Consider the following 22,365-nt stretch of genomic DNA (forward strand, 5'->3'; position numbering starts at 1 on the left):
CGTGCCCTAATGACATCTGTCATAAGTGAAGTTTGAGGGAGTTTTAGGTTATGTCCTTCTAATTATTGTTTTTTCAACATATATCTGAAGCAACGGAATAATATGTAGATTGTGCTGTTCAATCTGATGTGGTTTTTTTGAACTGTGATGGCTAGATGGCAATATTGATGCTTTCATTTCTTTCAGGCTGCTTTTATTCTACAAAATCTCCTTGTGATTCCAATTCCTTCAGAAGACGTGAAAGATTGTATTTGGCAAGTGAGTGACTATTACACTTCATGAGAAAGGTCATCACGTCTTAGAGAGACGTTATTTGATATAAAACATTATGTTAGTATACCTATAAAATATAAACTTAAAAAATTATCTGTCTAAAGTGACATTTTGGAAAGAGAAATATACGAATAGACAAACTTCTTTCAAAATTCCAGCAAGCTGAAGAAAATAACTAATGTTAATTTCTATATATGTGTTGCATTTCATGAATGTAATATCTTTAGGCTCCTAGGAAACTTGCTTACTTACATAGTATCATTAACGTTTTAAGATAGAAATTGGTCATTTATTTTACCTACACTTGGAATGTAACGTGATTTGAGGGGTATGAGGGAGAAGGAATTCTGAGAATGTTATGTTTATAAAAAGTTTTGAAAGAAATAATGTAAGTGATGAGACACAATCCTTTCCAAAGAAAGATGAAGTAGCTTGTTGTTTCAATCAATTTAAATGAGTCTTAAAAACATAACCCTTCTGGAGTTCCAACTACGCAACCTCTCTGGGCAACTTGTTCTAATGTTTGACTGCCCTCACAGGGAAAAAGTTGTTTGTTTTTTTTTTTTTCTTAAGTTTAAATAGAATTTCCTGTATTTCACATTTTTGCTCACCGCCTTTTGTCCTGTCACTGGATAGCAGTGCAAAGAGTCTTTCTCCCTTTACTTTCTCTCATCAGATATTTATGCAAACTGATAAGATCTCCTGGAGATTTTCCAGTCCCAAGTCATCATCAGTCATCTCATGTTACTTTCAGCAAGTCTGGTTCATTGTACATAAAGATCTTTGCATCTTAGTTCCCCATTTTTCAAATTTTTGTGGCCTTGATACCTCTTCTTTCTGTCTATCGTGCTCCTTCAACTATGTGAGATCGTACCTATATGAAAACAGTGTATGTTCTTTTTTGAAGAAAAGTGCAGTTGCAACCACATCCTGTTTTATCTATTCCTTTCTGCAAAAGATCAAGTTAGTGTTGAAAGATATTCCTCCTATTTTACTAGGATAAGTTATCTATGATTCAGCTGCACCCAAAATCAATTATGCTATTTCTTGTAGAGCTGTATTTTACAGTATGTCTTATCTTTCCTTTACATCTAATCATAAAGGAAGATGTTCAAGTAATCTTAACAATCTGGCCCTTGTTTCACTCTTATTGCTTATTTCTTATATTTCATCAGTCTGAATTTAAAGAATTACTATTTATAACAGCAGGGGATTTACAAGGGACAGCCATTGCAAGTTGTCAATACAGACTCTATTTAAAGTTGCTTTTTAGTCTTTTTCTAAACATTTCAACAACTATGGTGAGGTGACAAAAAATTGAATCCAGTTGCAGAATTCTGGATGAATTCCAGTGCAATTAATAGAAGCTTTGAGTCAATGTGATTCTTATTAAGAAGTGCAATTTAATGGAAATTGCTCATCACTTAATAAGTGTTCATGCTGAAAGATATTATCAAACAACAGCTTATAGTAACTGGTAAATTAAAACTGTGGAAAATACAAACAACAATTAAAACTGTAAGATACCACCAAGATCAAATTCTGTGTTTCAGAGTTACTTTTTTTCCCTTGTCCTGAATAAGAAGTTTGTATGTTGACCTTAATGCAAGGAAGTTCAAAGGAGAGCTATTAAGTGGGTCTGGATGAATAGTAGGAATAGTGTACTGTAGCCAAAGTAGCACATTATTGTTTTATCCCTTAGGCAAATAGGACTGGAAAAGGAAAGGCTGCTTAGAGTTTGTAGGCCAGTATTTTCATGAGAATGGCTGTAGTGTTGGTGTTATCTAGTTGATCTGTGTAAAGACTGCAACATACTGTGTTGCATGAAGATTGCTGAAGTCGGAACACTTCCTGAAAGTAATTGATGAGTAACTCTTTCAGGGCCCCTCTTGTACAATGAAGTATCTGGCATAACTTTTTTAACTGGCCAAAACCGTTCTGAATAGTAAAATTTTGACTAAATTTAACAAAATTTTTGAAGTATGTATTTGTCGTAGTTGATACAGTCTATATTGCTGACAATGTATGAGTACAGTTTTATAATTCATCATAAACAGTTTACACTGTAATGCTACATTCTTCTTCAAACTGTTTGCCATATCTGATTCTCCATTAATTGGCATAAAAGGCAAATAGTGAAAATAGTCTGTTTATTTATTACAGAGACCAAAGAGAATGAGAAGTAGCCACCCAAAACTCTGGTTATAACTTACCCTGTAACACAGAATAGTTTTACTGCTTCTAATTGATCTGTTTTTTGTTTTGTTTTGTTTTCTTGGAACATAAGTTTGTATTCAGTATAAATGGAGGGGTTGGATGAGATCTAGAGCCTCTTGGGGACAAATAGTGTTTTTGAAATTACTTGCAATTGATCTACTGCTGCCTCTTTCCTGACTGCCAAAGAAAGTTTCCAATTAGCACTGGCAAATTTTCTTTCCGTAATTTTAACTAGTTTCTTTTTGAAGTACTGCAAGATGCCTGCTAAAACTGCCTTGCTGAATGTTAATTGATTTGAATTTTTCTCAGTCTGGGTTCTTTTGTCAATTAACACTTCTAATTTTTATGGTCACTCTAAATCAGGTTATGTTGTAGCTTAATAAAACTTCTTGTTTTCTCCTGTTACCATAGAAAACACTGGAGAAATACTGTAACAAAGGCATTCAAATCAAACTGTTTATTTGAAAAAAGACTATGAAGTCTTTCTTTTCAGGTGTAAATCCACTTCTTCAGAAAGTTTTCCCTGAAGTCACTATTTAAAAAGAAATGACTGAAAACCATTCTTCAAAGAGAATTTCTTTCTTTTTATGTCTTGTTTTCTAAATAAATCTTTTATCATAGTAGATTGACTTGGATAGATGTAGTATAATGGCAGTATACTTTAGAACAGGATGACCTTTTCAGGATATTTGCTCTTATCTTAGTATAAGTGTGCTCTTTTTCTAAAGAAAACTTTTGCATTAGTTGATATCTGTAAGTAGAATTAAATGAGAAATGAAAATTGTAAAGTTTTCTGATGCATACGCTGGATTAAAACCATCCAGTTACAGCTTTCTGTGACTTTCTACTTAGCTGTTAACAAATTTCTTAGGAGCTAAACAGCTACTACTGTTTGCTAAATCAGTGCTCTTTTTGTACAATATTATGATTTAGCTCAGCCTCAATAAAATCTACATTTGATTTTTAGAATCTGTTTGTTACAGTCTGTAAACCAGCTATGTGTATACACACATACACAGTATTAGGCTTCATTTGGGGGGTTTTGACAGTTTATTTTATGTAAAAGATTCCTTTAAAGAAGTAATCTTTATTAATTTCATGTCTTCAGGGTCCCTGTGTACATGATGAAGAATCTGGCCTCTCTCAGACAGGAAAACCTGCACTTAAGGCCCTTTTGTATCACTGCCAATTCTATGAACATGTGAATCAGATGGTAAAACACTGTTACCTAGGATGTTATATGTTTGATTTGAATTCTTCCAAGGAAGACAACCTCATAATAGAAAAAGGTGGTATAACTGGTAGGTGATGTTAATGTAATCTTGCAGTATTTTAAACCTGCTTTAATAACTTCTAGTTTTGAGTAACTTATATCAAGTAATTCTTTCTAAAAATGGAACAGAACTTGAACATATAAACCATGAACTTAAATATGCTTTTAAGTCAAAATATTGCTCTAAGGATCTAAGAATAGATAAGTCACTGGTTTAACATATCTCAGAAAAAGTTCTGAGCTGTTATTTACATCTTCGAAAAGTTACAAATGGAAAAGATGTAATTGGTTCTGAGATACATTGTCTTGCAAAATATTGGGGGTGAAATACTTTTTACAGTTAGAATCGTAGAATCATAGAATGGTTAGAGTGGTAAGGGACCTTAAAGATCATCTAGTTCCAACACTCCTCCCCTAGGCAGGGACACCTTCCACTAGACCAGGTTGCTCAAAGCCCCATCCAGCCTGGCCTTGAACACTTCCAGGGATGGGGCATCCACAACTTCTCTGGACAGCCCATTCCAGTGTCTCACCACCCTCAGAGTTGTGACTTTATGACAGACCAGTACAATGACAGTTTAGGAAAAAGAAATGTGTGGACTGTTTCTGGGACTCCTATTTCTTGATGTGTTCACCTACAAAGATGCATGAGTGGGAGTGGACTGTATAATATGCTGAAGTTAGCTGCATTCTAAGACGGATACAGTTTAATTCACGGATTTATCAAATTTAATACTCAGATTGGATTGATTTATTTTTTTTAACCTCTGTATATATACCCTTGGAGTATCTCAGATCTAACTCTTATGTTGACTAATTGTTTTCGAACAGTATTTCTAAGTCTTAGTATGATGCATTGTGGGAACCCCTATTCTTGTTCAAATATGTAGTATGAACTTAAGTTTGGAAAGGTAGGAAGTTCTTCAGAGAGCTCAATTAATAAAAAATGCTCAAGAGAGGGAAAACTAATAAGTTAATACTTCTTGGTTTCTTTCTTTTTTTTTTTTGTACCTACATTTCTGTATTTCCATCTTGTAAAGCTACAGATTTAAACAGTTCTTATAGGTCTGCTTCTGTTAAACTTATGTTGAAGAATGCTGTTTCCCCTAAGTTATGACTTTGACAGAACCAAGGAGAAGAAATATTCTTGGTTAACTCACTGAATTATCAGAGAAGTACATCAGCAGTATACAAAATTCCAGCCATAAAAATCCTCAGTTTCTTCTGTGGCTCCTTTATTTATCTAGAAGTTTATTTTTTTCAGTCCAACACATTTCGTTCCTCCCATGGTCCTCTTTTTTGTGCCTTTTGGTAGTTCTGTTAGCTGATGCAATATCATATCTAAGAGTAGCTCAAACTCCAGGACTGTAGAACTTTTCAGTGAACAGCTTATATATGTTTTATCAGTTTATTGAAAAATAAATAAAAAAAAGGTCTTTTTCCAGCATTTTTGAAATATGAGGAAGAATCATCTTACAATACTTCAGGAACAAGAAACAAAATTTTTGTTTATTTAAAAATGGAGGACAGGACAATGTTTGCTCCATCTCTAAAACTATATTGCTTGAAAGGCTTGTATGTCCTTCATTCATAGGTTCAGAATTGTGTTGTTTATCTATAATGACCTGTTTCTGCTTTTTGATAAGTCCTTTCTCATCTCTTAATAGAATATCTCGCTTGGGTTTATCTTCCCGAAAATATTTTTGTCACTTTTTTCCTCACATTTTTCAGGAATATAAAAAGAACTCATCTGCAAAGTTATGTTAAAAATAAAATTAGTTATCTCAGTTTAGTAATTAGCCAAGATATGTATAGGACTTCTACTTTTGTGGGTTTTGCACTCAGAATCTGTATAATCTTTGTTGTTTTCTTTTCCATATATATGAAATCCTCAAAACCAGGACTTGCACTATAAAACTTTTGGCACTTTTTACTGTGAAACAGATTTACAAAGTAATTCTGTCTTCATTATATTTATGAATATGGGTTCTCTTGAAACTACTCCACTTAAGATGTGAACTTGAAGTTTTTTGAAGAAGAGCACATCTGTTCATTATGTTTGTGCTGTGAGACCCCAGTATCTTCAATACTTTTGTCCTATTACATTTTAAATAAAAATAAATCTGAACTATTTCAAACGACTAAAAGCTATGCTACTGCAGTTTGAGCAAAATGTAGCTTTTTCCAGACTATTTTATGTTGCAGCTGAAAATTGTATTTTATTTATTTTCTGTTTATTCAAGGGATTTGCTGGATAAGACTAATAGGTACAATGTGTGAAAACTTGTATTCTGAGCTTTTCGGAAGGATAACTGCGGCTGGCTACTTTTCTGTTTCACTGAAACAATACTTTGAAAAACGTGTTATGTTCTCTGCTGGTCTTCTGGTAATGAAAAAGAAAACTTTTTTGGTTCAATTTTGATTTTTGTTCTTTTTTTTATACTTTTCCTACAGATTTTGATGATTCTCTTAATCTTTGGAAGGCTCCATCCAGTCAAAGCCGATCTTCACATTCTCAGTCAACATCTGAAACTATGGTAACTTGCAGAGTAACCTATTTATTTTAAATATGAAGTTGTTCATTAAATGCTTTGAAGAAAATTACCACTCTTACAAAGGTATAAAAAAAACCAAACAAACAAACAACAAGCCAAAACTGAAATTAAACTGAAAATTAAAAAGCTGAAACTAAATTGAAACTTAGCCTTAAGTAGCTTTAATATGCTAAATAAATCTTTTATGGCTATTTACCTAAGCAAAAATAAATAAGGTAGCTTATCTTGACTAGTTAAATGCATAAGGCAGTACTGAATTCTGTAGCTTCTCACAGAAAGACATATTCCCTAAAGATTACTTTGTAATTGGCTTTATTGACAAAATGCAGTCATCTCCATCTCTAGTTGTCGCTTCTGCTGTTTTTATCCAAACTGTCCTTTCAGAGTGAACCTATATTTACACTACACAGCTACAGAACTGGATCAATCAAAACCACAGAAGTACATTAGGTTAAAATTAAATTCTGTGTCATAATAAACTCTGGATTCTGAAAATGCTTTTATAAAATATGAAAGGGGCACAAGAGTTTGCAAGACCCAAAATAGACACGAAAAATATGAGAAAGCAGGTGGCTGCTTGAAAAATTTGTTTCTGGCTAGAATGATTACTGCAATGAAAGGCTGTAAACATATGCTGTCTTTCAAGATGGCAAATGCAAAGGAAGAGAAATTGAAATACATTCTTCCAGTTCCAGAGCAGATTTGCAACATCACTTCAAGCTGTGGAGGAAGCTTTTATAACATCCATTAGTTACCTGATAAAAATCATATATTTTCAAAGACTGCAGCATAACTCCAAGAAAACTCTTGATGTGTTCCACTGAAATCCATTTTTATAATTTTATATTTTCTTCAAAAATTTTTGATTTATGAATAATTATCTAATGTAATATGAAAGCCATAGTACCATAGCTCAGAAGTTCCTTTTCTGTTAGACAGGTGTGCTGATATGACAAAGCCTGATAAAGCACAACTCTTTACAGTATCTTTACTGTCTTATTTTATTGACTAAAATTGTTACGCCCAGTTTTGATGTGGATCATGATAAAAATAAAGACGTAGAAAAGCCAGTACTGAAATCTCGTCTCAAAATAATTCGCAATTATAATTTTTCCTTACTGTTTTTACTCTGTTGTAAATGTATTGCTGTCTAGTACTGTTACTGTTATCTGTCATGTTTTTAATAATTGAGGAAAAAGTATACTCCAGTTTTAAGCTAAAATTTATCTTTTCAGAAATTTTATTAAAGAGTTTGATTTTCATTTATCTAAAATAAACCCCCCCAAGAACCCTTAGGGTTATTTTAAACACAAATATGCAAATTTGAATATTTGAAACTAAAATAATTTAAAGTGCATGTACCTCAGGAAATAAAGCTAACATGAATATTGCTTAATAAACCACGTACATAATAATCTCACATTAATGAAAAGCAGTTGTCTCCAAATAGCTTTTTACTGAATAAATTGAGTACCAATTTCTTATAGGAATAAAAGTTGAGCAAATTTCATCTCTTTTTGTTCATGTTACTTGAGGGAAATGTTAAATTTCAGCAATTCGTATCGGGGTTCAGTGTCTAATCTACTTAAAGCTGTGCTTGAGCTCTCCTGAAGAGTTGAAGAGTTCATTACATGAAATGTCTTCAGCTTCAGTAGCTTGAAAATAATTTGTAAACTACTAGATCAAATTAATGTATTTTTATTTATACGTGTGAAGTAGCATCATAGTTTAACATAAAGGAATAGCTTTACAATTCTATTTAACAAATGGACAACTAATTATTTAAAGTGGAAAGCAGAGTCTAATACTAAGAAACACTCATTTATATCAGTCTTCCAGATGTTGTAGACTTCATATTTGCTAAGATATATGCTTTTACAGCAAATGCAAGACAGTTTTATTCAAGTGTGGTTATTGTTTATTTTTTTTTCCTTCTTCCCCTGATACATATGAAGATTTCACACAAAAAATTTGATTGTCATTTATAGAAGTTAATTTAATTTCCATTTGTCCTTCATGGATATTTTTAGCAGCTGTAAACTCTTGTTTTTATTAACGAAGTTTCTTATCTTTAAAAAAATACCAGTGATGATGTTACAGATGATCGGTTTCCAAGCTGGAAGGAAAGATACAAAGGTCTGATTTTCCAATGCCAGTATTAATTAGGAGAAGAAAGACAGAGGAGGGGAACTGAGGCTAAATACAAACTGTATTTCAGAAAGCAATTAGTGACTATTAAGTGCCTATCTAGTAAAGTTTGGAAATACTTTTTGAAACTCAAACTTGTTCTGAAATCAGGCATTTGCAACTTATTCCTATATAACTTCACATTTTATGTTCCTACAGTTTATCCCGAAGCTTTCCATTTTGGTGTGTGAGAAAAAGAAATACATTTATGAAGTCATTACCAAAAGTTTGTCTCTAGTCTATGTTGATGGTACCAGGAAGATGTAGTTACTCCAAGCCCACTAGATGGCATGCTTGCCCCGTCACAGATGAAAGGGAGTCTGCAGGTCTTAGTGAAAGGAAAAATTTTTTGTGTGTGTGTATGGTGCAGATTTGATGACAAAAGCCACAAAGAATTGTGAGTTACCAGCTGTCAGACCAAGTAGAATTGTTTCTATGGGAAGCTCTTCTCTAATATTTTAATAACGCTGGAAAAAAACAAAAACAAAAACGTTCTTCTGACTATGTCCGTATACATTCATTTCATGAATGTCAGTCTAGGAAGCTGAAACTGCTTTTTGCTTCAGTAAACCACATCTTGAAGATCTTTGCAGAAGCAAAAGCGATATATTTTTACTGGATTATGTGAATTTCTTTTCTGTGAAGAGAAACGGTCTGCTGGCTTTTTTTTTTTTTTGATACTTGAAAATAGTTTTGACAATAAGAAAAAGATACTATTAGTTTTCTCTGTTTTTAGACTTAATGTAATCAATACTTTAATTGAGCTATCTGCTATCAAAGGCTGGTTTCACACAGGGTTCATGTAACCTTAAGTGAAAATAGTATCTAAATTACCTTTTGGCTTCATCTTTTTTTCTGTATCCACATTTTTTCTCCTAATTTGCAGAAAGTAAAACTGCGAAAATTAAAAAGCAAGTACATTAATAACAGCAGTTATTCTGTTTTTACTTCAGGATGTAAAACAGTCTCTCAGAGGTCTTGCAGAGGCCACAAGTACAATTTTGCCCATTTTATAGAGTAAAGAATGGCGATGTGGGAATGAAATCAATGATTCAAGGTCATGTAAAAGACAGCAGCAGGGCTGGATTGTCTGTGCTCTGTTAACTCATATGTACTACTCGTATGTAGTTAGTGTCTTTAAGATCTCAGTGATTACAGATTTTTGTCAAGTTTATTTTCCTGTAAACTGGAATGTGGCTACTGCAAAAAGTCTGGTTCTGAGAAGATTAAAAATCTGTGTCTTGTATAGAATTCATAGTTTAAACATTAACTCAGGTTATCATTACAGAGAACAAATTGTTATTTTAACCAACATGTTTGTTTTGTGTTTAGTACATATGATTGAGAACACCAATCAGTATGGAAATACCAACTTGTTTCACAGTGCATAAATACACTAGGGCTGCACTGTGCCCAGGACAGCTTAGCAAAATGAGCAGTTGTTTAAAAACTTGAGCTAAAAATGGTGCAGGCTAAAGATCTACAGACATTTCACAGATAGCTTTAAGTCATGGCCATTCTTTTCCATGAAATCTTCTTGCTATTTTATAAAAATCTGTGCTTTATTTTCTGGAGCCATGGTTACCAGAGTGCTATACAGTTAAGTGATTTAAACCTTTGAAAAGAGAACTGAATAGAATTAATCACTGCAAGCCTATTAAAGCAATGCCAGAGGGATTTTTATACTAGAGGTTAAGAAAAGACCTTTTATTCATATCTAGTAGATAAATACCAAAACCCTCACATTTCTCCTGTACCTTCCACTCGGACAATTTTTGTATTCTTTTGTATTAGTTCGAATCTGCAGTCATCATCTCCCCACACACACAACCCTTTCTTTTCCTCAGTTAACCCCCCTTCCAAAGTCCGTTGTTTCAATGTTAAGCAGCAGAACGCTTAATTGCTCCCCGAAAGAATACGGTGGCAGAAATAAATATCCTTTACTAGATGCTATGTCTCAGGCGCCCAGTTCATCCTTATCAAAGGTGATTTATGAAAGCAGTAATACCTTTTCTTTCCTGGAAGGCAGAGCATTGTGGAAACAACTCCATTGCGTTACTGTATGTTTTCAGTTAAGATAGCAGAAAATTTCTGGTTTTAACCCATGTCACACTGTGAAGCAATTACCAATAAATGTTCCGTCAGTGCAGGAAGCTGATATTTTTCTAGCCAGATAAAGCTTTTATTGATTTTTTTTTTTTAACATATCTAAGACCTTATTTTTATTTCTTTGCCCAAAGTGTTTAGACAGTTTTAGAAGATGGAGAAAGAATTGTTGTGCAATGTAGAAGATATTATTTACTAATATGCGAAAGCTTGTGTAAAATCATAATATCTTCAAGATGACTCTATGACTCTCAAGCATAGTAAGAATTACTTTTAGGGCTTTTCTTACTGCAGAAGAGCCATATGGACTGTTAGGAGTTAAATTTGGGGTTTGTACTTTTTAAGAAAGTAAGTGATTTTTTTTTTTTTTGGCATTTATTAGAATGCTTGGAATTGAAGTATAGTGCAAAATAAATGCAGAATTTACCATGTGTCGAGATAGATTGATTTCCTCTAATATAAATAATGGATCTTAATAATTATTTAAATCAGCAAGCATGAAACTTTAAATAATTTATTTCAGTTGGCAAATGTGGGTTTTATTTGTATAATCTAAACAGAATTTGAATTTCAATTGGTCGGTACAATTTGGTACTGCATTTTGCTAACAAGAAAATTATTTAGCCAAGCATGTCTTAGTGCTTGTGACTCAAGCTATACGTGAATCCTGAGTTTCAGACATGCATCCCAAATCTTGTCTTCTGTGTTGCAGTAACTCTCTGCCTTGAGGAGAAAGATTCAAGACTGTAGGATGAACAGTAGTGGGAGACCAGATGAAAACAGGGGAGAGAGGGGAGTTAGAACATTGAGATGGCAACCTTTTGCTCATGCAGGGGCTCTGGTCTCAAATGAAGATGTACTGATAGAAACCTAAGTGATGAGCGATGAGACGTGGGGCTAAACCTTCTAGGGGATGAGAAAAGACAAATTAGAGAGTTTCTGTAGCTCAAGATGCTGCTGCGTAAATCAAAGCCAAACCTGGAAAGCAGTGACCTAACTACAAGAATAAAATAGCTAGGAACAGAGTAATCTGTGATTTCCTCCCTCCACCCTTTTTGATTTTCCCTTAGTCAATATTCCAGCTGATATTCTAATAAAACTTTAAAAAGCAAAGCTTTGAAATATTTCAGTCTTCCTTAGAAAGCTCACTGTGAGGAAAAGTCTGAAAACATCCTCCAAGTTGTGACTGTTTCAGGATTTCATTGGGTTCCCTAACGTTCTGTATTTTTTACACTGCATTGTGACTCTCTCGAAGAAAATGTATCTGATGTGAACTTTCCAGATAGAAAACAAAAAACAGAAGTGGAAAAGTGACCTGACATCGCAGATGCTTATTCCATACTCTGAAACAGGTTCCAGGTCTTGTCACATCACAAAAGCATGTTATGAAAATGGACACTCTGGGTCTTCTGATCTCAAGCTTGTGGTTTTAAACACAGTAGCAAGAGCATTAAGAACTTTTGAAAGCATGCAAAATTAATAATATGATACATAATGTAGAATTGGTAGAAGGAGCATGGTAGTATGACAGCAAAATTATCTACTGTCATGTCAATATCTCATATCTTCACCATGAAATGAATACACGTAAGGATCACAGGACTAAGATAAGTACACGGAGTTGGAAAGACTTTGGAACTTCAACTTTGGCTGATGACTAATATGCTTGTGATATTTTTATCTGAGCATGTCCCGGTACAAATGGACAAGTGCTGATGTTCTCAGTAGAGCAAATAGTCCATGAAAAATTTGAGTTTAAATGCTTCAGTAATGCCTTTCTATCTTAGTCCAAATGTAGATTGAGTCAATTATATGGATGAAAAAGAAGGATGAAGAGGAGGAATTTCTAGTAAGATGGGCATTGATCAGTTTTTAACTGAAATGTTTCAGACTGTTCATATTGCACGTCTTTCAATAGTTTCAATTATTGGATATTTATAATTTTTATATGTACATATAGTGAGCAAAATCTAATTAAATGTGTTTTGAACAGTAATTTTTACATTGTTTTTGGTCTTGTGGGTTTGTTGGTTTTGGTGAGTTGGTGTTTTTTTTCCCTCTTCCCCACCCCATTCTTCAAGCAAAATATAAGTAGAAGCCTGCGCTATAAAAGCTGTAATCAACTAGATCCCTTTATGTGTTTCTAGATTCGGTCTGTATCACCATCACTGGGGAGTGCTACTGAACTTCAGGCAATAGTCCCAACAAATTCAACCAGTTTTATTCCTGAAACTGTAGTTGATCGGCTTATCGCACAAGGTAAGTCAAACTTTGAGCTTGTATGCATAATGACGAACACAATGTGTTAGCCTGTCCATATTCCAGTATTTATAAATGCATATGAAGCTTGTGTATTGCTGGAACAATCACCATTGAGGCTTCTAGTGGTTGTTTTGGAAGACAAACATGAAACACTTCCTTCAAAATTAAATAGGGTGAAATACGTTTGACAGAAGAAATTGAAAATAGTTGCTATGACTTGAAATGTAACTCAAGACCAAGGTTCTATTCCTGTCATCTAGTCACCCTTTCAAAACATTCAATTTTGGTAAAGCTGTCATACATGTACATGCACGTGCTCGCACACACAGAGATGTATATATACTTGTCTTTATATGTAGAAAGATTAAAATATATATAATGTAAAAAAAATAATAAAATGATGTATGTAGAGAGAGATATCTACAAATATAAAATATTTTTCTGCTAAGGAGAGAAGTGAAGATTTATATCTTCCCAAATTTACCGTTTATCTTTAATGATTATTAGTGCCTTGTAGAAAGAACAATTTATTTCAGAACTATTTTAAATAACACTTTTCCTGTAACTGATTCCTTGGTTGTTTTTTCTTGTTCCAGAATATACTGTTTTAAATGTGGAGGCAACTTGGATATTTTATGAAAAAGGAAAACCAATTTGTGTTATGCAACTGCTCCAATTAATCTTTTGTGGTTTTTTTCTTTTCTTTTTTTTATTAAACACATTCTAGGTCAAAGTGATACAACCACAACAGAATCTCCAAGTCAACACGATTCTCCCGTGTCTGCTACTCTGTCTAAACAGCGAGCTGTAGTCACACCTGCCCTTTTGTCAGCTGTTTGCAGCCTTCTGCACAATCTGCTGGTTGTCACACCAAAAGATACTGGAATTGCTCTTCAACAAGCACATTTGCTGACAGCTCTCAGCAGGTATGAGATCAATAACTGCTGAACTACAAACAAGGTGTAGCAATAGAGGTGAAAAGTTTGAAATGAGATCTACCAGTGTTTCTTACCAAAACTGTTAAATATATTGATCACTTCTTGCTTCTGAAGTGTTCAAAAATGGCTTTTTTTTTTTTTTTTAATAATACAACGAACAAAAAGAAAAGAATTTGGACACCACCCCCCCCCCAAACGGTAGTCATATTGGTGATGCCATTTGTGGTGTCTGTCTTCTACAGGACCACTGTGTTCCTCTGGTAATGTTTTAGGGTTTTGTCTAGATGGCCATTTAGTCATCTTTTTTGGAGGGGTAATTTTTTTAATATTTTCTTTTTCTTTAGTAGAAGAGTACATTATATAGTCAGGTATTCAGAGTTGCAGATCATTTCAGTTCATTTTATCATTTTCTTCTCTTCTTTGAATGGTATGCAATATTTAGAGGATGAGCCAAGGGCTGTCACACGAAAAGAGAGTAAAAAATGCTTGTGAGATTTGGGAAAGTATTGCATGATAGACCCTAGTGTTTTGTTTCTTTTTTAAAGAAGGAGCCTCTTCAAAATAGTCTTCAGATTGTATTTCATGTTTCCACTTGCATCGTAACAAATTCTTTCATCTGTAGAAAGTGTTTGGAAGTCCTGAAGTGAAGCATGAAAATTAGTTCAGTTCTTTTTAAGGTTTTCAAGAGCTTCTGTAGTTGCTATTCATGCTGCAATTAATGAAAAAAAAAAAAAAAAAAACCAAAAAACCCCCAAAAAACCACCACCTTGTTTGAATACAGTTTATGCTATTACAGAGCTGTTTATTCTTCTACAGCAAAGAAAATAAGCAATCAAATAAAACCAAACAATTTTTACTAGTGCAGTAACAGCCATTGGAATTTATGTTAGTCTATTTTGAAACAACTTACTGCTACTATAGTTGCTATTGCACTAGACTTACTGCTAAACCCCACTATTTTAAGAAAGTGCTTCATAATTTATTTTTACTCTATTTAAAATGTTCTCTTCTATTGAATGTTAAGTTAGTAGAATGTTTAATTGTTCAAGCATATTTCTAACCAACTCACTTTATTTTATTTTAGTCTTGTAAGTGCTAATCTGGTTGAGAGATGTATCTTGGAACTGAAAGCTCCATTGGGTCATCCATGTCATATAGAACATGTAAAAGTTCAGGTTAGAGAAGCATTTGTTACTTTATAATTTTTTTAAATTATTAAATTAATTATGTTTGCATAATCTAGATCCATTAACATAGTCCAGACATACTGCTATACAGTACTTTCATGTGAATCTCTGTGCTTTTGACAAGGTTTAAGAGAAACTAAAATGTCTTATATCCAACACAGAACAATTAATTTCCATATTAGACCTATACCTAGAACCATCAACCTGAAAATGAGAACAGTTGTGGGTTAAAAACACAAATTGAGTTTAGCAGTTACAGAAATAATGTCATAGAATTTCTTTGTATTGTATTGAAGTACAAGCCAGCCAGATACAGTTACTGACACATTTCATATTTATTTTCCACAACAAACCTGGCTGCTTTGCTTTATCTCTAATGCTGCAGACATTTACATAGTTCTCAACCAATTTTGATTTATACAAAGCTTGTAGGGTTACTGCCAATGGAAATACTTTTGTATCAAATTTAACTCTATAAATATAACATATAGACCATACTATAGTCATGGCACAGCACCATTTTAAAGCTTCTGCTGCTCTGCGTTCAGATTTACTTTGAAGAAAGATACCCAGGTTATTAAGAAAATGTTTCTGCAGAAACCTTGTAAGAATAAATGAATAAATAAGTCAGGAAAAATTTTTTTTCCTAAAGCTTCAAATTGAGCTTATGTTTTCAGGAAATACAGATATTCGTCAATATTAATGATCATTTTTATATTTTTCTTTGTGAGCTTACAGAGAATACGATGCTGTACATATAATGAGAGTCATGACTTTCTCACAGTGAACTTTATTCTTTGCCACTAGAAAATTGATTTCATACATGTGTTTCCAGACTAGGAATTATGTTTCATCTTCTACAGTAAAAATTAGGAGAACAATTTTTAATTTATATCCTATTATTTCTTTTAAGTGGTGTATATTAATTAAAAATGTTATGAATCAGTTGAGGTAATGCGAGTATTTAAATTTTAAAAAATAAATGTGGAAGGTGCAAATATGTGGATTTATTTAATATCTTTTTAAAAATATTTAACAGGTGTTATTACTACTTCAATACTTGTCATCTGTGTCCAGGCTTCTGAAATCATGTTTGTTGGTGGACTCTCAGCTTGTAATCCAGGATGAACTGTTGAAATCTCTTTTGGGAAATACCTTCTCGATTCTTGCCATTCGCTCCAAAGATGGGTTAGGTAATGAAGTACTTTGTTTCTAGTATAGCCAGGCAGAGGCAGGTCTTCATTTACATAGCACCTTCATTTAAACTGACAGTTGTTGTCAGGCTTAGCTATCCAGGTTTGTGCACATGTGTAAATGGTTTGAATGTTTTTCTGTATTATCTTTGCAGATACCGAGTTAACATCTGTACTTCATGAAACATGGGTAGACTTTTTCAACCTTCTAGCTACATTATTGTGGAAGAGTGGCCAAATATCTTTTCCAGCTGTGACAGCAGCCCTTGCAAATCATTGTACAGCAATCATTGGTAATAACTATTCCCGGATGGGTTTTAACCTAGCAACTAGTGAAATAAATAAATAAATAGAAAAGAGGAGCATTCCAGTATAGATGCTATTAAGTAATTGCCAATGGCATATCCAGAATGAAAACCAAATGTATCCAAAGCTTGACTGACTTTTTCCCTTAATTGCATTTTTACAACTCTTTCTTATATCATCAGACTAAGTTTTGAAGTGCCAGACAATTTTAGTTTTGTTTGCATATATGCGTTACTGATTCCAGTTGTAAACCTTAACCAATTATGGCACCTGCGAGTAGAGCCTGAAATGATCCATCAGCACTGCATTTTTTTCCTTATATGTGTGTTTCGGTTTTTTTTTTTTTTAAATGTCTTACATAAAAGGAAAGCAAAGTTTTGAGGGGAGATAAGAGCTATAGGAATTCAAGATTATTATACAGGGTTTTGTTTGTTTTTTGATTATTCCTTCCTTAGTTACTTGCCTAGTCAGGTCACCAAGATTCTCTGACAGGTTTCAATACTGAAGTATGAGCATAGTCCATTCAAGCTTGTGATTTCAGCCAGGTGCGTGTTAAGTGACCCGGTGAATCCGAATCCGATGGCACGTAAAGCAGCTGATGGGTACTGTTGGTATTATAATGTAAGGTGCTGAATCAAGGGAGGAGAGTTCAGAAAATTGTTGAACATATGAGTGATTTAGTAAATGGAAATTGCGGTTTTTGGTTTATAGTCAAATTAATGCAGAGCAATTAATTCATTCAAACCTGTAAAACTCAAATTTTTCTTTCTTAGATTTTTAAAGACTTATCAAATGCAAAGAATTTGTAGAATTCCTTGAGCAGTGCACACATATAACTGCTTCTTGGCTCACACTTGCTTTGATAGGTCTTTCTGAGTTCCAAAGCACTTAAACTTTATTCAGAATGAAATATAATTTTTTTTTTTCTGTTTAACCTTTCAGATACCATTTGTGATTGTATTCATCTGTCAGACACATATCCTGCTTTATACATGGCTAGTTTGCAGTTCCTCTCTGTCCTTTTGAATGAGGAAGGAAGAAGACAGCTCCAAGATAAACAGAGTATATGTGAGAATCCACCTGTTAGCTTTCTTGTGGATTGTATTGAAGGATGTCAAGTGTCAGTAACTCAACTTACTGCATTAATTATTCAGGTATTTAAAATTTGATGATGTGATTAGAGGATATATTTTTGCATTTTTGTCTTTTGTTAAAAAGGAATGTAGTTACCTAATGAAAAATCAGTTGTTTCCAATTATGAACCAAGACATCTTTAATTTGAGACATCTGTTACACTAATTTTTGAAATTCATGTAATAAGCTGGAACAATTGCAAAGAAGCAACTTCTAAGAAGGCAACTATGGTGAAAGAGCATGGTATGAAATCTTATGTAGAGAAGATGATACATAGAATATGTTTGGCCAAATACTGATACGCTTTTTTTACTTTCTCCTTTTCCAAACATGTAGTGAGGTTTTTAAGTTATCCCCGTTGTAAATGACAGCATTGTTGTTCTTAACAGCTGCCTTTGTAAAAAAGGTTAACCAAAATGAATTGTTAAGCCTTCTAGTTCATTCCCTGGTAGTTTAAGATCAGTGTAGTTGCACTTAAGGAGCATATGTTAATGTATTTTCCAAACTAGTTTTAAATTGGCCAGTTAGTGTATTTTCACTAATTCTTTTAGGAACTTGTTGCCCAACATAAAATATATTGGTGGCAAGATGTTTTCTTCTAAATACATATTCTGAATGTTCTGTCTGTCTTAATGTGATCTCACTATTCTTATTTATACTTTTATATACTGTCCTGAATGATTCTTTTACCTCCTTTATATTTACATCCTTCACTTATTTACAAACTGTTAAAATATCTTCCATCACTTAGTAATAAGAAAAGTTCTATGTGAAACTTGTGTCTAATTTATTTTCCCTCACAAATTGGTTCTTTTATCTATATATTCATTGTCCTTCTTTAAATTATGTGTAGTTTGTCACTGTAACAATAATAGTGATCCATGATTGGAAGTGTAGTCTTTGTCTGAAAGATGTGCATTTCATTTGCATTCAGTGTAGTTTATGATTTCTGATGTTCTGTAGTCAGTGTCTTGCAATTATTTTTTTATAAGAATCATATTTAGTACTAGTTTGATATTTATTTATTTAATAAATATTATTTATTTAAGTATTTATTTATTTATTTATTATAGCAGCCTTCCAGTACCTAAAGGGGGCCTACAGGAAAGACGGGGAGGGACTCTTTATCAGGGAGTGTAGTGACAGGATGAGGGATAATGGTTTTAAACTGAAAGAGGGGAGATTTAGATTAGATATTGCAAAGACATTCTTTACTCTGAGGGTGGTGAGACACTGGAACAGGTTGCCCAGAGAAGTTGTGGATGCCCCATCCGGGAGATGTTCAAGGCCAGGTTGGATAGGCCTTTGAGGAACCTGGTCTAGTGGGAGGTGTCCCTGCCCACGGCAGGGGGGTTGGAACTTGATGGTCTTCATGGTCCCTTCCAACTCTAACCATTCTATGATTTTTTTCAACATATATTAGCGCATATTGGATGGTATGACCAAAATAATGCTGTCTTAGTATCACTTCATCTCCTATCTTCCTATGGTTGCTAAATTCTTGTAGAATAACTTCACTCCTACCAAGACTTGTCCTGATCTAGCTAACATCTGTCTGTGTTAGCTAACATAACCTGCGTTCCTTTCCTGCTGTGTTATATCAATGTGTCTCTTATAGCGTTGGGGCATAGTAGTCTGTTCACTGAGAATCTGGCGTCTTTTAGGGAAGAGAAACTTCCTAAGAGGATCTTTCTTGGCGACACTGTCTAGACCACTAAAAAAAAAATAGAATTCCTTCACTCTTTGGCAACTGATTTCACATAATTTCAGTTCATAGAGATTTCCTGTGAGGACATGATTTTCAGACTCTGACAGCAAAAAAAGGGCACTTTATTGAAATCCCATAATTTGCTCCATATCCTCTTAGGTTTTTGTATTTAACGCTTGTGTATGTGGCTAAAACTCAACTCCTTGGCTCTGGCACAAAAAATGCAATTGCATGAAAGTGTGTCAGACAAAGACACGTTGTGTTGTAAGTCACAGTCCTCTATTTTCATACGAATATACGTAGCTGATTACCAGTCTTTGCCAGCAAAAAGTGATGATTCTTACAGTGATAGCAGAAGAAGTCTATACAATGAAGAATTAACTGTAGCCAGGTCAGTGAAAGTACATCAGACACTATGATGTTGTTTGAGTATTGTAAGAGATACCAGCTTTCAAGTTGCTTTTTAACTGTTCAGAGCTGTAGATGGACATTACTCCATGGATGGAGCTCGCAAGATAACCTAAGCTGTCTGGGGCGTTCTAATACATGAAAGGGATATAGCTGCTATGATCCCAAAAAAGGATAACAGAACTAGGAAAGAAACAGCTTCAATTTTTTAAAGTAAATTACACATATTTATTTACACCGCCTACCCCCTCCCCCCCCCCCAAAAAAAAAAAATTAAATATGATCTTTCTTTAAGAGAAGCACTCAAGCAAAAAATTGACTAACATAGAAAAGGCTGTAAGAGAGAATTTTCAGACAATCCGTCATCTCCATTAATCATCCTATTTACATAAAATCTACAGAATAAGTGATATGCAATGGCAAAAGCTAACTTGGGACCCGGTCTGCAGGTGTGAATATTGGCAGACCAGGTTCTAAATTAGTATGCATTATTGCATCCAACTGATCTGGTAAACATACAAGCTGATTTTGAAATGTTTTGGTGCTTTTTTGTATATAAACTTTAACCCTTGTAGATATGTTTTCAAGATCACAAGTAAAAGTAATAAGGAAACCATAATCCATACATAAAGTCTCAAATTTATGCCCTACCTTTTTTTTTTCTAGATATAAAATTAAAATTTACAATGTTTTAGAAAAGCTGTGATCTTGCCTTCAACTAACTTACAGGAGGTCCAGGCTAACATAGCTAGATCTGTTGTAGATTTATGGGACATCTTAAATTTATTATACATCATAATTTCAAAAAGAATTAAAAGTGCCCATTCTCATTTTAATACTTTAATACTAGTAGTTTAAAGCTATAGAATCTGCTGGCAGAAGGCATTATAAATTTACAGTATTTTTTTCCATTCAACTAGTAGTTAATTATCAATTAATTATTAATTATTTAAATGTTCCCTGTGATTGACATAAATTTATTTTTTATTATAAACTTCAATTCTTATTGCAGAGTAAGGGGAATGTATAAAGGGCCATGCTTCAAGAAAGAATGGAATTTTGCTAGTTTTTAAGATAAAATTTAGAAAACATGAAACTAAAACTTTTTCAAAAGATACAAATATAGGACAACTCACCTTAATTATTTAATTAGCCCTAATCAGTCACATAATACTTAATTAAAGGAAAATACCCAAGACATTGTCAGGGAAATATGTTTTTTCACTACTAAAATATTCCTAAGTACGAAGAAAAAATAAAAATAGCTAGGAGCTTCAAACGGGGCAAAAGCCTTTGAGTGGATAAATGACAAAATCTACGTTTTAGGTTATGCAGGATCGAAGGAACTCAACATTTTGGTTTTTTCCTGGCTTGTTTAAATTACCGTCAAGTTTAAACTTTGAGCTTTTTATATTTTTAACTACTCAAACATCTAGATTATTTAATTTGAAAAGAAATCGCCACCTATATCAGTACAGAAAAATAGTTAATTTACTTAGAATGTTCTTGTGTTGCTGATAGCTTTGAGATTTCACTTGGGATCTAATAAAACCAGTTATAGTCTAATATTTTTTTTGTTAGCCATAAATGCAGAACCCAGTCCATGCTTTAGTGCTTTAACTTGGTGTTGATTGTCCCTATCAATGAGGTTTGGATTTTGTTTTGTGTCTTTTTTTCAAGTTGTTAACTTATTAGTCTTCATCCCTTGACCTTTTCAGTCCTGGTTACACCGAACACTTCAATAAATGATAACCCTAGAGCATACATTGATATTTTATTGCATATTAAAATTTGAAAAATTTGTTAGGCAATTACTAGCTGGAGGACTAAAGCCAATGAAAGGTGATATATATGATGTACGTAGAGGTCCTACGGCTAGATACACGTTAGATTTCTGTCTGAAGTATTCATTTTTTCTTAAAATGCTGTATTCTTGGCTAACCTTAAAGTATGTTTGTCTTTCTACTATGATCCAGCAACAGTTCTCATTTTACTATATTCTTCTGGTTACAGTGCATACCACTTTGTGTTTTATTGGATGTCAGTATTGGAATGATATTTTAGGGAAAATTGCTAGATGGACAAAATTCTCTAGTGGATAATATATAAAGCACAGACAGTTCCTCGTCTTTCAACTATCTTGTTATATGACTTCAAATAAATATTCTTTTGAAAGCACAGAGATTATGTTATTAGAAATACGGTGATGCTCACAAAGGCCTCACAAAAATAAGACAAACTACCGTTTTTCTCTAGTTGGAAGAATATAAAAAAACCCAAACACAATCTGTGTGTCAATTATATTTTTATTCTAAAGAATTTCACTGATACCTCTTCTTCATCATTGTGTTGAAGGAAAGTGAGATTGTGCTAAAGTCATGTCAGTGAATAGTCTGCAATAGCAAGCCTGAATATTAGGAAAGGTCTGGAATGCCAGGGCTGGGAATATAGGTTTTAGGGAGGTAGAATGTTAAGAAAAGAGTAAGAGGAGTGGGCTTAGGAACTTTTTAAATTTTAATTAGAAAAAAATAATGAAACACATCAATGCAGACAGACTACGAACATGAATACAGAGAGGGAGAATTCTGGATAGGAATACAGTGAAGAATCATCCAAAT

General features: G+C 33.5%; 1 protein-coding gene across 2 annotated transcripts in view; it reads left to right on the plus strand.

The window, feature by feature from the left end:
* The window catches only part of RTTN (rotatin), an 80,596-nt gene that overhangs the window by 42,585 nt on the left and 15,646 nt on the right, over nt 1-22,365 (plus strand). For both annotated transcript variants that reach the window (XM_074576545.1, XM_074576546.1), the window contains exons 32-40: nt 187-258; nt 3,599-3,791; nt 6,218-6,300; nt 12,759-12,870; nt 13,601-13,799; nt 14,896-14,986; nt 16,038-16,191; nt 16,347-16,484; nt 17,440-17,651. In XM_074576545.1, the coding sequence (XP_074432646.1) occupies nt 187-258; nt 3,599-3,791; nt 6,218-6,300; nt 12,759-12,870; nt 13,601-13,799; nt 14,896-14,986; nt 16,038-16,191; nt 16,347-16,484; nt 17,440-17,651 (1,254 nt within the window). The remainder of the gene's footprint in view (nt 1-186; nt 259-3,598; nt 3,792-6,217; nt 6,301-12,758; nt 12,871-13,600; nt 13,800-14,895; nt 14,987-16,037; nt 16,192-16,346; nt 16,485-17,439; nt 17,652-22,365) is intronic.

The sequence above is a fragment of the Larus michahellis genome, chromosome 2 (assembly GCF_964199755.1).
Source record: "Larus michahellis chromosome 2, bLarMic1.1, whole genome shotgun sequence".
Lineage (NCBI taxonomy): Eukaryota > Metazoa > Chordata > Aves > Charadriiformes > Laridae > Larus > Larus michahellis.